Genomic DNA, 14776 nt, shown 5'->3' with positions numbered 1-14776 from the left:
AATCAATCCGAGTTCAAATTTGACCTCACGGGGCAGGAGTGGTGGCCCTTATTGAACAAACGACTCGCAAAACACATTTGTAGTGATCCGTACACGTGAATACATTTTCAAAAATTTCGATTTTTTTAAGATACGGTGCTACAAATTTCAAAACAATTAACTGGCACTCAAGGAATTTGGGGTTCTAGCAGCCTTCATTTGTATCTGAATTTGTCAGTCGAGGGAAATCAAAGAAAATACTTTTTTATTCTGTCATTAGATCCCACTGGCATCGTAGGCAAGGATTCAAACATTTGGTTCAGTTCCATGCAAAAATAAAATGACAACACATGTACGCTGCAAAATATTTCTTTTGTTTATTAACTCTCCAAGGACCTATCAATGCACTCTAAACAGCCCTTCATAATTGTTGAACGCAATCAGCAGAAAAGATGTTTAATTTCAGTCATTCAGACCCAGGGAATATTTCAAATGTCAAAACAGGTAACAAGTAATATCTTCTTATTGCATTTATTGTGTTTTCAAGTCACAAAATGAAATCTGCAGCAATCAGGCGATTTCCGAAAGGTAGTCATTTGGTTGAACGTTATTTTGTTAAGTCGAGTGTATTTTTCGTACATCCCACACTGCTTTGTTTCACAGCAAAACACAACTTCCACAATTAAATAGCAACTTTTGTCTGACACTTTACAACAGCTTCATTAAACGGTGCTTTACATAAGTAGAATCTTCAGTGGCATCACAAGACATGCATCACAAACCAAAAGTTGTGCTATGACAGCGTTTACATCGAGAGCTACTTTAGCATCTCACATTCATAAAGGACAATGGAATGGTGAACTCTGTAGCACAAGCTTTATCCCAATAAATCTAAGCATAAGCAATGTAACAGCATTTCAGAGAGACAAACTTAAAATATCAAGAGGCGTTTTTTTTTTATCCACCTGAAAAATATCACTGTATAAATAAAATACTACTTTATTGCATTGTTTACGCTGACGCTCACCACAACACCAAAGCAATTATTTTTTTCACCCCCACCCAATACCTCACCAGTCGGTCATCTCCATAAAGTCATCCAGTTCACTCATAGATATTATATCGCACGGCTGACACCTTGGGTTATCATTTTCACAAAGACTTCCTGCAAGCCGGTTGTTTGTGTCACACTCTGGGAAAGATCCTTGCATGCTGTAAACAGTGTTTTGTATTTTGTTTGTGTCATTAACAGTATCCATGTACGGCGTTTGCTCTGGGCTGTAATGTTGACCTCTGGATTTGCGACCGCTTTCATTGGATTGATTTGTGTTGCAGTTATTTTTTAAATAGGGTTCCTCGTGAACTGAAACTCCTGAGGATGGCCTGTGGGAAAGCATAGCGGCAATACCTTGGGGTTTGTAAACTTGTGGATAAGCTTGGAAGCCTTTATAAAGTCTAAAAGGCATGTCAGTCGGAGAACTATGAGAGAGAAGCTCGGGTTGCTGATTGAGCTGCAGTTGGGGTAAATTCAGCTGAGGGAATAGCGGCTGGGTCAACACAGGCTGGAGATGAGGTTGAAAGATGTTCTGGCCAGACTCACGGACATTGAGTTGAACGTACTTTCCCGTCTCGGGATCGAAGAAAGTCTTCATTTTCACCTCGACGGGTGCATCTACAAGAAAATATTGGCCAGAGCCAGGGTCTTGCAACACCTTGCGCTGAGTCAGGGGAAAAGACTGGGGATAGCTTGAGTCTACATGGTACTGTGTCACTGGAGCTGAGTGGGTAGCATAATGGACAGTGGGAGAAGAAGGAACATGTTGAACTGTCTTTGGAGCAGAAGTGTGGGTAATCTGGGCAGAAGCATGAGGGGAGGACACTGGGAGTGTCATGGGTGCAATGACATGAGAGCTGGCAACTGGATGGGAGACAAAGGCAGGCATGTAAGGGAATGCAACTGGGTTGGCGAGAGAAGCGGTGACATGAAGAGTGGCGGATGGATTGTTTATGGGGGCCAGGACATGAGAGGCAGCTGAATGTGTCACTGAGGCGGTGGTATGAAGAGCAGCTACTGGCTGGGATGACGTGGCAGAGGTGTGAGAGGATGCAGTGGAATGAGGTGAGGCCAGATGATGTGATGTGGGTGAGGTTACGTGAGTGGAGGCAGCATGCAGGGACACAGGGGTGGCGGCATGAGGAAATGGAACTGAACGGAGTCCAGGTGCAATGGAATGAGGAGAGGAAATTGCAGATGCATTAATGGGTGGGGAGATGGGGGTGGCAGGATGAGCAGTGGTGACAGAGTGAAATACAGGTGCAGGCGAAGGAGACGCAACTCGCTGCGACATGGGTGCAGTGACATGAGGGGAGGTGACAGGGAGGGAGACGGGGGCCGTGGTATGAGGGGAGGCATGGAAAGCGAGGCGTGAACGTAGGTTCTCTGTGTGTGTGGAGGGTAAGCCAGGCCCAGATGTCGGCGCATGGGTGAGGGAGACGGGAGGAGCAAAATGCGGAGAAGCCACGGCATGGCGGTTTAAGGACCGTACCTCGGTGGAGGCAGAAGCAGGCCTATCGGTGGCTTCCTGTTGTGTTTTCTCCGCAGGGTTGGTTGCTGAGCTTTGCGTCACCTCTTTCTTTATCCTACGAGTTGTCAGTCTTTGTGCCCTGCGCAAGGCTTTGTCACTCTTTGGGGGAACAGTTGGAGGTTTTCCCAAACGGGACATATCACTGCTAAAGCTGCAGGCTGAGACCGGCCTCTCGTAATCATACAGTCCTCTCAAATCTGCTATGTCAGCAGAACTGGTGGCAAAACTCTGTAGATCCTCAGACATGTTACTGATAACCGATCGAGAGTCGTCGTCATCCAGAGCGATGCTTCTCCTGGAGAAGGGTCTGTGATGTGCAAGAGGGGCTGAGTGATCTTGTGAGGAAGATGCTGGCTGAGAGACAGAAGATTCGTTAATAGGAGTAAGTCGGTTTAATCCTTTGACTGCGTCAGGATTGATGGGCGTACCGGTATTACGCCTCAGTACCTCAAGTTCATCCTCTCTTCTCTCTGCTCTTCCTTCTATCGGTGAACTCGCTCTGGACTCTTCTGTAAAGTTCTTATGAAAGCGTGGTTTAACTGATTTAGTGAAAGAAGAACCTTTGGTGTTATCCTTCACTCTAAACATCAAGGGTTTGCCTCCAAGTGCTGGGGAGGAAGTATTGGAGCGTGGAAGAGAAGGAGCAGGAGATTGTGGAGCATGTGGCCTGGGTAACCTTCTGTGCGATCCAGATTCTTCTGCAGGCACAGAGGTCTGTTGATTTTGTTGGAGGGGTAGCGGGGAGTCTGTTTGTCCTTCTTTGGGTTTCCTATCTGTAGCGGTGATGGTGTAGTATTGAAGAGCATCCATCAACCGCGATGCACGTTTCTGCTCCTCACCGGTCGAGGATATCTCACTTTGAGCTGCTAAATATTCTTCTTCCATCTTAGCCATGACATCATCATCATCTCTTATCTGCTCTTCGGGTGCACTCACCCTCTCATCTTTGGACAGCTCCTCCTCTCTCAAGTTGACACTGGTGTTTGGATTTTCATCATCACACGTTGTCGCTTTGTTCTCACGCATCATCTGTTCGGCTCTTTTTTGCTTTTCTCTCCTCTGCTCATCTCTAAGGTGCTCTTGAATCTTTTTGATCCTCGTCTGCTCCGCAAGTCTCCTCTCCTCTATCCTCTTGGCTAGACGTTCTTCTATGAGCACGGCTCTTATCTGCTCTTCATCTTGAGGAGTTCTCTCTGCCTGTCTCTGTTCCAGTCTGTATCTCTGCCCAACTGAGATGTTTCCTTGCTTCTCCTCTTGGGCTTTAAGTGTGTTTTCACCTTCTTGTTTGTTCCTTTTTTCATCCTTTCCTGGATTTGTTCTCGTGCCTTCTGTTTGTTTTCCCTTTTTTTCCTCCCCCATCCTTTGTGTTCCTTTGAGTTTTTCCCAATATGCTGCTTCTCGTTGTGCTCGTTTTCTTTCTTCTGAGATGAGAGCTCGCCTCTCCTCTATCTTTTTTTTGATGTCTTCTGCAATTATAGCTTCCCTTCTCTTGGAAGCTTCTTGTTGCTGTAGTTTTGTATGCGCCTGTCTTTTGTCTTTTAACTCTTCTTGACAAGTGTCAAGGTTTTCTTTTCTTGATTGTTCTAATTTTCTTTCTCGTGTTGTGTCTTCATTTATAACATTTCTAATTCTTGAAGCGCTCTCTTGAAAAATTGGCTCCACATTGGATTTTGTGGAAGAGCCTTTATTCCTGAGCACCAAACTATCAATTGAGGCCAAACGTGACATTTTTTCATTTGGATTTGGAGTATCAAGTAGTTTCTGTGGTTGTGACTGATGACCTTCTCTTGCTTTATTAATTGAGGAAGAGTGGCTTGATGCTTGCATTTGATTATTGCTTTGATGACTAACTATTTGTCCATCAACCTTTTGGACTGCTTCTCTGTTGACCTCATTTTGAACTTGATCTTTAGGTGTTGTTTTTCTCTGTGTGAACTGTGGTAGCTGATTTTCCATAACTCTTTCATGGTCTTTGACATCAGAAGTGTTTTTCTCTCGTCTGTCCTTTTCTCCCAGTTTGAACATACCTGTCCGCTGATGCTCTTTCTCAGTTATGGGAAACACAACCGGTCTGGGCTCTTTGCTGACTTTGGTGTTAATCTCTGTCTTTTTTGGCTCACTTTTGTCTTTCACAGAGTGCTCTTGTGGCTCAGCAGTGAATACTGGGCGTCTGCTATGACGAGATTGTATCAGTGGAAAGAATCCTTCTTTCTTGTGAGGAGGGAATTCCTGAATTGTATTTTCTCTGTCTTCTGGAACAATGACTTTTAATCTAGCATAGTCTGCAAGGGCTGATATCTCAGGAATTGTCGACACTCTGTTCTTTGGTTTCGCTTTCAGTTCTGGTTCTTCCCTAGTTGGCTGTGAAATTCTTGCGTTATGTCTTTCCCTTACTGATAAACCGGATCTAAAATCCGACTGTTGCTTTCTCACATCCACCGTTTTGGGAGTGGCCAACTGTTCAGAGTTTTGTACCTCTGTGGGACGATCGCTATGTGTCAAAGGGTTCTTATCTGGTGCAACCCTTGCGTGTTTTCGCATGCTCTCATTTTCAACACTTACTGTGGAAGATGCTGACTTATTCTGAGCCGATGCTTGGTCGGAATGTTCCAAAGCCTTTGAAACATCGGACACATCTGTGTGTGTGCTATTATTTGCAAATGATATTCCAGGTATTCCTTGAACTTGGAAGTAGTCTCCCTCACTGGCTTGTGGAGTAAGTGCCCTGTCTTCTCTTGTTGTATTCATGCGAGAGTTTCGATCTGTGTTTTTCAATGAGTCAGCCAATTTTCTTACACTCGCTAAAACATCTTGTACACTCAGTTTGTCTTCCAACTTCTCTCTCTTTGGCTCGTCACAGTCTTTTGAAGTAGTTTCCTGATTTTTGATTGATGTGCTCATGGTCTCTCCCGCACTAGCTGATGCTTGATGTTGATGTTCCTCAACTGCAGCCACATCAGAGCCAGTTGTGCTCTGATGTTTCTCCACTCTGTCAGTCTTGACTGCTGCTGGTATGACGCTGATGACAATGTTGTCTATGTGAACATCTTCGAGTTGATTCATTATTCCCATGTTTGACTCTTTGTGTTTTGAAGATGCATTCATGCTTTCAGTCTTAATTAATTGCGGAGTGGTATTGTCATTTCTATATTCTTCCAGTAGGGGTGCACTTTCATTTTCTATGTGGCTGGTTAGAGATGGATTTATGTTAGGTGCGATATCCTCTTGCAGTGACGGTGTGAGAGATTGAGTTTCTGCAGCAGCCTTATTGGAATCCTGGTTTGAATCGATTCCTGTGTTTATTAATTCGGCTGTGACGTGCTTTAATTGTGGAGTCATTTCTTTGGTTTTAATTTCATCTTGATCTTTTCGGCAGTTCTTTGCCGTGTCAAAGGTTTCGAGTGTGCATCCTGCCATTTCCGATGTCGTTACGTCCTGGAGTTGAGTTTCGGCTGCTGCTTTATTTATAGAACTTAAAATGAGTGTGGGGGTCACAGCTTTTCCAGGCATGGGTCCTTTGACTTGTATTTTGCTTTGGGGTCCTGCATTGATGTTAGAATACTGCTGCAAGGGAGAGGCCACTTTCTCAGTCACATTTACAGTGCCGCTTTTCTTTGTGGTTTCTTCATGATGAACATTCATACCAACTTCATTTTGAGTTTTATTTTCTGTGGGAAGAGTTTCCTTTGCGTGTCCTGAGTTAATATGTATCAAACATTCACTCTTCTGACTTGTTTCTGTACTTGAATTGAGGAAGGACGTGTCAGGCTCACCACTACCTTCTTCATTGTCCAATTTTTCAGTCACGATTATTCCCATCATCTTTAAATTGTCCTCTGCCCCTGAGCTCTTAATCTGTCCAAAGACAAAGTCTTTCTGAACTACTCCCTCTTTGCTTGCATCTTGCTTCATGTTGTTGACGGGTGGATCTGGTTTGAAAATGAGTGATTCCGATTCCAGTTTTTCCGAGTTTTCGTCAGGTTCTACTGCTGTTTGTTCTTTACTGTACTTTGATTCCTGATCCTTATTTTGTATTGGTGACCTGATTTCATGATGATCTGTTTGCTTCTTTGTGCTCGCAGAATAGCCTGGTATGATTTTCATCTCTGTGGGTGCAATTTCTGGAGTAGGGTCATTGCTTTTCTTAGGCTCTGTGGGAAGTAGCTGTTGCAGTTGATTGACAGTTTGATTGCTTATTCCTTCAAAGCTGGGAGGAGCTTTGTCCTCCATTCCTAATGCTTCCATCTGATGTTTAGTGGCATTATTACTGGATATTGAGATTCCCTGGTCTCTGAGTACTTCATGCGATGGAGGTTTCTGCTTCAAATGAAGATTCTGACTAGCTGGTAGTGGTTTGGCGGTGCTTTTAGATGTGAAGACTTCCCGTAAAGCAAAACCTTCCATCAGAGCTGAAATCTCTTTCTCAGCATGAGCTTTTACTTTGGAAGTAAGAATCTCCTGCTTTGTCTGAGCTTTCTCTTTATGGGGCATTGCTTTCAGACGCTCAGATTTGTGTTTCCTTTCGGGATTTCGAACAGACTCTGAATGCTCTGAATGTTCTGAAGCAGAAGAATAGAAGTCGGGATAAAATGATTCCAATTTTTTAATTTTGTCTTCCTTTCCAATATCAGAAACTGCATCACCAGTTGCTGTTTTATCTACACAAGGAGGTAAATAGTCTTCCTGAGATAATTTAAATTCTTTGGATGACTCGCTGTAGGTATAAGGGCTCTCATTACCTTTATTAGGGGTGACTTTGTCCTTATTGGATTCATGACTGACTGTGGTGTTGTCCCCGTTTGATTGGTTGGTATTAACTTCTGCAACATCAAGTGACACTGCTGATGGAGTTACGCTGCCATCTTTTGAAGAAATGTTTGACCCTGGTGTCATTTTGTGTGGAAGTGAATCACTAAAGCCATATTTCTCTCTCAGACTTTGCTCTTCCTTCATTTTCTCCTTTATTTTTGCGAGCTCAGCTTTAGCTTTGGCTAACTCAACCTTTACACGGTCAATTTTATTGGGCTCACTCTTGACATGATGCTGCATTGTTAGGATTGCCGTGGGCTTTGATGATCTTTGCTTTGTGTGTTGGTGTTTTACTAGTACTACTTTTGCCAGCTCCATGTTTGTCAGCTCCATCTTAGCCAGTTCTGCTTTTCTGGCAAAATCATTTTTCTCTTTGGCTTCATGTATTTCTTCTTTAGGTTGAGCAGTGACCTTTGATTCTCTCTCAGCTGTCTTTTCGTTTTGCTTGTCCTTTCGACGGCGCGCTTCCATTTCGTCTTCTGCTTTAGCCTGTAGTTGAGGTTCTTCCTTGTTGACTTGCTTTTGTCCAGTTTCGTCCCTTTGAACATTTTTTTCTCTGACTTCCTCTAACATTTTCTGTTCTCCTTCTTGATCAATTCTATTTGTTTTTTCCTCAACCTCATCCAGTATGATGTTGTCTTTTTGAGATGCTTGAGCTCTAACTGACTCGAATGGTCTCTGTTTGCCTTTAAGTTCCTCCAAGTCGGCTTGCTCTGCTTGGACTCGTTCACTCTGCACACCTCTCATCTCTTCAGCTTTTGCTTTTCCATAATTGCTTTCTCCTTTACCATCTCCAACTTGAGTTGGAGCTCTTGTTGGTTTCTCATTGGTTCTGTCTTTTTGTTTTCCTTTTATCTGCTTGTTTCTTTGCTCTTTTGCTTCATCTTGTCCTGATTTGACCTTAACTCCTGTTCTTTCAACAGTCTTTTCTGGTTGCGCCAGTTCTGCTTCAGCTGAACCAGTCTGCCACAAAGCAGATGTGTCTTTGGGATGCAAATGATCCCACTGCTGAATTTTAGATTGTCTTTGCTCTGATTGTATTCCTTTAGGTGTATTTTGCCCAGCCATGACCTCCATCAATTGCCCACCCTTCACTTGGTGGATACTTTCTGTTCTCCCGCTGGCTGATAATGAATTGTTTTGGCTATTTGATGTGTTCTGTTGCTCAGCGACTTTTGGCTTTTCTTCCTTTAATATTTGTGGATATACTTTTTTCTGACTTATTTCTTGATTTTGCATAGTTTTGCCAGTTTCTTTATGTCCATTTCCATGATTGTTCTGTCGTAAATAATTCTCTTTTGTGTCTTTTTCACAAAAGTCTGGATCTTTAACAGGAATATTACACTCTGGTTTTCTCTTGGCTTCTTTATTTGTGTCCTGCTGACTTTCTCTTCTGTGATCGTTTCTTGGTGGACTGATCTGCTTTGCAGATATAGCTTGTTGGTCTGCCTGAGCATGTTGGTGTTTTTCTTTAAAAGGTGAAGTGTCTTCTTTCCATGGAGCTACAACTGCTTTCAGAGCCAATTGATTTGCATTTGGGGTATTTGGAGATTTCCATTTTTCCTTTGAAACATTGCTATGATTGTGTTTGCTCTGATTTAGTTGAGCCACCTCAACGGAATGCCTCACATCTATTTCTTTCAAAACGGCACCTTCCCTAGATATTTGACTGCTTTCACCCATTTGCCAATTCATGTCTGTGGTGTTAAAAGACGATTTATGTGTGTATACCTTCGCTCCCACCTGAGTGTCAGCCATGTCCTGCTTATAGGGCGAAAATAACGGCAGGTCTTCACTGAAACTAGTAGTCAAATGATTCCTGGTGTAATTTTCAGGTATGTGCCCATACTGATGGACTGTTCCATCTTGTCTCTGAGCCATCTTATAGTCTGAAACTTGCCCTGTATTGGACTGAGAAGCTGATCCAGGAGAAAAAAGTCTGGGGCTGTGATAGGGTTGAATATGTGAGGCTTCATCAGTCCAGCTGGATTCCTGAATGTCTGCTTGTAGACACTCAGGTATATCAATCACAATGTCTTTGGATTCCCACAGAAGAGGTTCTCTGCTTTTTTCAGTTGTTTCGTAGCCTTTAAATTTGGTAGGACTGTATGTACTTTTCACTCTCTTTCTGTTGTCTTTGAGATTGAAGAGGAGGCTGCTGGCTCTAGATTTATAGCTTGACATCCTTGCATCAGGTGTGGCTCCCCTGTTTTCGGCACACACTGGTGGATGTTCTACAATGTGAGGAGAACCTATATCCTGTCTACTTTCTTGTGGCTCTGCTTGGGACATGGGAACCAGTGGCAAAAGTAGCTGGCCAACATTGGAGAGGCTACTGGTGTTCTGGCTTGCAGCGTTCCGCTCCATGGTGACCCCAAATAGAGTGTCATCACTCTGAAGAGGTCCATGTCTCTTAGCTGTCAACCTCGTATTGTTGTTTTGCTCTGTCATTATTTTAATCTGTTGATGTAGGGCCTCAACAGAGCTGAGTGTTTCCTGAACATTATAAGACATCTCTCCAATGGGCGATGCTGTTAATGGCCGTTGGGATGGAAGTCTGTTTGTTCCTAGACTCCGTGTCCTCATCCTGTGAGGATAATGGACCGCCTGCTCAGACTCGCAGCGCTTCTCCAAGGCAGATGCTTTCTGGAACCTTGTGGCTGTTGAAATGGATTGTAGAGGATGCTTGGGAACCACAGGGGCCATCATAGTCCTGTGGTGTTTTCCACCCCTCTTTTGAAACATAGGAGAACCATTCATTTGGGGTTCCAGTGAAAGTTCCTTGTACATGGGTATCTGGTCCCACTTAGGGAACTCTGAACTGTGCATATACCTCGAGACTTCACCTTGTTGGAACCTGTTATGGTCTCGCCATATTCTGAAGGGACTGAATTCGCTGTGTATGAAGAAGTTGGTGTTACAGTCCACTTGTGTCATCATATTATGATTATCGTGAGACAATCCCATAAAAGAGGAGGCAGCGTTCATGGGAGACATTGCAGCTGCTTCAGTAGAGAAAAGGTTGGTGTCCTGGGATGAGAATTGGCCAACCATGGCGAAATGACCATTGGTAAAATTTTGCTGATATGCTGAAGGCATGGTCATCATATCTGGTCGATTCCAGCGTGCCTCATCATTCCATTCTCTGAGTTGATCCTCCATAACTGCTCCATCCTCACAGTTAAATGCTCTGATGAGTGAAGAAACTCTAGAACGGCTTCTTCGATGCTGCAAACTCAAATCTGTGGCACCGTTGCTAAAGTAACTAAGTGGGTCTTCTTCAAGAGATCTATCGTCCTGGGTCATTTCCATTAAAGGCTGTTGGAATGTGCCAGAAACCCTCCCTTGTATTCTATCTCCATAAACATCCCACTGTGGATTTCTGTTCATCTCTGCCCCATACATTCCGTCATAGATCAAATCATGTTCCAACTGCTGTACCATCAGGCTGAAGCTCTCATGAGCTGCTCTTTTAATCTCCTCCCTGTCACCATTCTCATTCTCCGGCCCACTCTGCCTGAAGGCCTGCTGTCGGTCTCTCTGGACGCAAGGTGAGGAGGGACCCAGGTCGGAGTCATTATAAACGGCCTCTTCTCCAATGCAGAGACTCCTGAAGGCTTTATCAGTGAGACTACGGACTTCACGGTCGGTCTCATCCAGAAAGGATCCACCGCTTGAGGTGTCACTGAAACCTCCGTCGCTTTGCTTTCGATGTCCACCATTCTTTCGGCTCGAGCGGCGTTTCTTCACTGATGTCATGATGCAGGCTTGCCAACAGTGAGTTGAGTCATTCACTCAAACGGTCGTTCAGCAACTCATAAAATGCTTCATTGTAGATCCTGAGTTCAGGGTCCCGGCTAAGGAGCCGTGCATCTCAGTTGTCCTTCATCCGAATAAATCCTTGGAGCAAATTCCCTACAAAACACAAGAAAGTGGCATTACCATTTCATAGAGCAATAGACAAGAGAGCAAAATTTCATCAACAGTAGAATGAGTGGCTACGTCAATACATTTAAAAGCTAAACATGTTTCCAGGAACGGACACAACCACAGTGAAGCTAATCCTGACCCTTAAAGTAAACCTCAGAATGAGACACCGTTGAGACACACTCATGGACAGGCAGAGCCAATGAGGCACACGCCAGATCAACCTGATCCAAGTCATAAATCACACACTTATGTCACTATCAACCAAACACAAAATTTAAAAAAATCATAGCATCAAGAGTTCAAGCAGGAATGTGCCTTGTGTTGTGCGGCTCAATGAAGCATAGCTCTGACTCTATTACAAATCCTGTTTTGTACAGTATGGGATTCCTAAAGCAGTCTTGTAAATCCCTCCACTTAATGAGTCTGACCTTGCCGAGCATGTTTGTGAAAATTTGTACCGTTGCTATGTGCACAAAAGATATGCTCACGTGAGTTATTTTGGGAAAGTCAATTGTCTGGCCCAGCCTTCTGCCCTTAAATGACCCTAACCACGCAAACACACACAGATTTATTTTGATGGAAAAAAAACAACGCATCAGTATTTTCGACCGATGTTCAGTGGTTGCTATGACACATTAGCATATTATTTTTCTTCCAGTCTTATCTAATGTAATACTGTCAATTAATACTAGTCTTGCAACTTCAGAACAGTGAGGAAGACATGCTAAAAACAGTCGTGTGCAGTCCACATTGAAATCTATTAGTGAATTATTTTTGGTTGAGCAACATAATGTGTCTCACCTAACTCAACACAAGAATGTTCATCATGAATTGTTTATCGTCACTTCTATACCTCCTACTCGTTATTTGTATCAAAAGTCATTTTAAATTGTCAAATAACATTCAAACTCTGCCAGAGCCACTGTGATTTTCTTGGAAAATGATCACAAATTGTGAGTTCTTTTTTCAAATTTACACATATTAGGAAGCATTAGCATCATATGCATGCTTTGGAGGTTTATTTTAGCTGCCAAACTGGGAAGAATCACCAGGTTCATTAATATCTTCTTACCTGGAAGTCATCCAGAAGTATTTAAAGCACATCTAAGCTTTACAGCTCTGCTGCCATGGTGGACCTACATCACATAGAAAACTTAAATGTGCATGATTTTAGGTGCAAAAGAATAAATAGGCATGCAATATTGTTAATGCACAACAAGAAAGCACGGTTAAATGTAGCTGTCGTTTACAGTAGGTGTTGAAAAAAAAAGGTAATAAAATCAAGTTGTGGGTTAGGTATGTTGTTCCCAGCTATAATATTTTTTTTTTTTCAGTATTTGTAAATGATGTCAGATCCTAATCAATCTGTTGACAATACTTGCATTCAAATCCCCAAATTTAGATAATGGAAGATTTTCAGATCTCTTAATTGTCCTTCTATCCTTTATCTACACAATTAAAGTACTTTGAAAGAAAAATGTCAAGTGCGGTCTTACCTTCCAAATTTATATTCCATATTTTGGGCCTTCCAGTCAGTCAAAACTCCCCCCTCCACCCCCCCTCCCAAAAAAGACCTTATCCCCTCTCTGTCCGCACTGTCTTCACGACCTAAGCCAAGTCCTCGATGAAGTCCTCTTGGAGACCTCAAGTAAGGAAGCGGGTCTCAAGCCACGGCACAAACAGAAATAGAGGAGCTGTCCCAGAGAGAGTTTCCATCATGGGGGGGACAGATCGGGGGGCTCGGAGCTGGCGTTCAGTTCTACGAGATCCTGTGGTGTCGAGTATCACATAGATGAAACAAACAGCCTTGCAACTATTTTTAAATGAGGACAGCTCACTCAGGAATGGGCTTTAGGCACACTGGGAAATATTTACTGTGGATACATTTATGGAGAGATAGGATGTAAAAAGATTCATTACATCTTGTGACTTTTTCTGTGGGGTTCTAACTTCGTAACATAAATGGCGTCACACTTACATTGCGTGTCAACAAGTGGCAAACTGCTGCTCAAAAGAACTCAACAGAGCCGGGATATTCTCAGTCTTCCATTTTCCAGTAGACCTTACCATGGGCTAATCTACCCAACTACAGGTTCTCTCACCCCCCCCCTCGAGCTCAAAAGGCCATGAGGGAGTAAGGTGGGCGGCCGCGGGTCTGTGCCCTCCCACGGCCTGCTGCTATAATAGGAGATTGCAGCAGCAGATTGTTTCCTGGGATTCTTGGCGGGTGCACGGCCGGCGTGGCGGCGTGATAGACACACACACATGGGCTGCCCGGGCCACGCTCTCCCTCTCTGCACATTTACTACTACATGGACTGGAGTCCTTAAGTATTTGGATGGGGTTTTAGTCTTAAGACACCACCACAATTGATTTTCAAAATATGACCTTTGGTCAAATTAATTTGAAAAACTTTTTTTGCTGAACTTACTGTCTTTTAATAAGGAGCTAAACAGCTAAATTCACAATGGGTGTCACAGAAAGGCATCCAATACAGTCCCCCTTTTTTTTCCCCAGAAACTTTTTTTATGCGATCACTGGCATTGTTGGCCAATTGTTTTACAAACTCAGGTGACTGTTTTACTGACAAAGAACTTATTTATTCATTTATAGTTCACCTCTATGTAAATTTGAGAAACAAGTGGACATACAGTATTTATTATTCTATATGCTTCAGTTTTATTTAAATGACATATATTGTATTCATGGTATTATCTTTTGATATACAGTATAATATTCTTGGTGTTATCATCATAATACATTATTATAATACATGATATCAGTAATATCTTGTGGAAAAGATGACTGTAATAATAAAGACCTAATAATTAATATATTCCCTAATATTGCATATGTTCTTTAACTTTCTATGTGGGAGCTGGAGGAAGAAGAGTCTTGCACACTAGTTCCCTCTAGTGGAAAAATTACAATAAAAGACTCACTATTTCTAAGTTCAGGTGTAACTGCACATTTTATTTGAATTGATTGAAGGGTTATGGTCAGTGTTGGGTTTTATGGTTGGGTTAGGATTAGGAAGAGAGGCTAGGGGGAGTGTTTAGGGTTAGGGTTGGGGTGACAGGTTGGGGTTAGGGTTAGGACTAGGGGTTGTGGTTAGGGTTAGGAATAAGGTTAGGGTTGGGGGTTAAGGATGGTGGTTGGGGTTATGGATCAAGGTTAGGGTTTTGGGGTTAGGGTTGGGGATAAGGGTTTGGGTTAGGGTTGGGGTGGGGTGAGGGATGAGGTTAGGGTAGGTGGTTAAGGTAAGCAATAGGATTAGGGTTGGGGGTTCGGTTGTTTGTGGGCCCCCAAATGGGAGTCACTTTATGAACTCGTGTCAGTTCAGGTAGTGTGTGTATGTGTGTGTTTGCTTTCAGAACACATTTGACCACATGTCTGCAAAAATATTTCATTACTGCAACAAAAGAAGGCCATTAACAGCAATGTAAGAGCTTCTATCAGCCACATTCTCCCCA

At 43.1% G+C, this 14776-nt stretch overlaps 1 protein-coding gene across 1 annotated transcript; it reads right to left on the bottom strand.

The window, feature by feature from the left end:
- Positions 1 to 461: 461 nt before the first annotated feature.
- Positions 462 to 11284, bottom strand: c10h10orf71 (chromosome 10 C10orf71 homolog). The gene has a single exon (XM_085922992.1). It carries the CDS (start codon positions 11130 to 11132, stop codon positions 1050 to 1052), a length of 10083 nt encoding a protein of 3360 aa, XP_085779118.1. The 5' UTR covers positions 11133 to 11284; the 3' UTR covers positions 462 to 1049.
- Positions 11285 to 14776: the final 3492 nt, after the last annotated feature.

Source organism: Syngnathus leptorhynchus, chromosome 10 (assembly GCF_054491065.1).
Source record: "Syngnathus leptorhynchus isolate UIUO chromosome 10, UIUO_Slep, whole genome shotgun sequence".
In the NCBI taxonomy this organism is placed as follows: domain Eukaryota; kingdom Metazoa; phylum Chordata; class Actinopteri; order Syngnathiformes; family Syngnathidae; genus Syngnathus; species Syngnathus leptorhynchus.
This window is presented reverse-complemented; position numbering and strand designations above follow the sequence as displayed.

Coding starts and splice junctions, on each gene's coding strand:
- c10h10orf71 (XM_085922992.1), bottom strand. CDS start 11,132: ATGACATCAGTGAAGAAACGCCGCTCGAGCCGAAAGAATGGTGGACAT.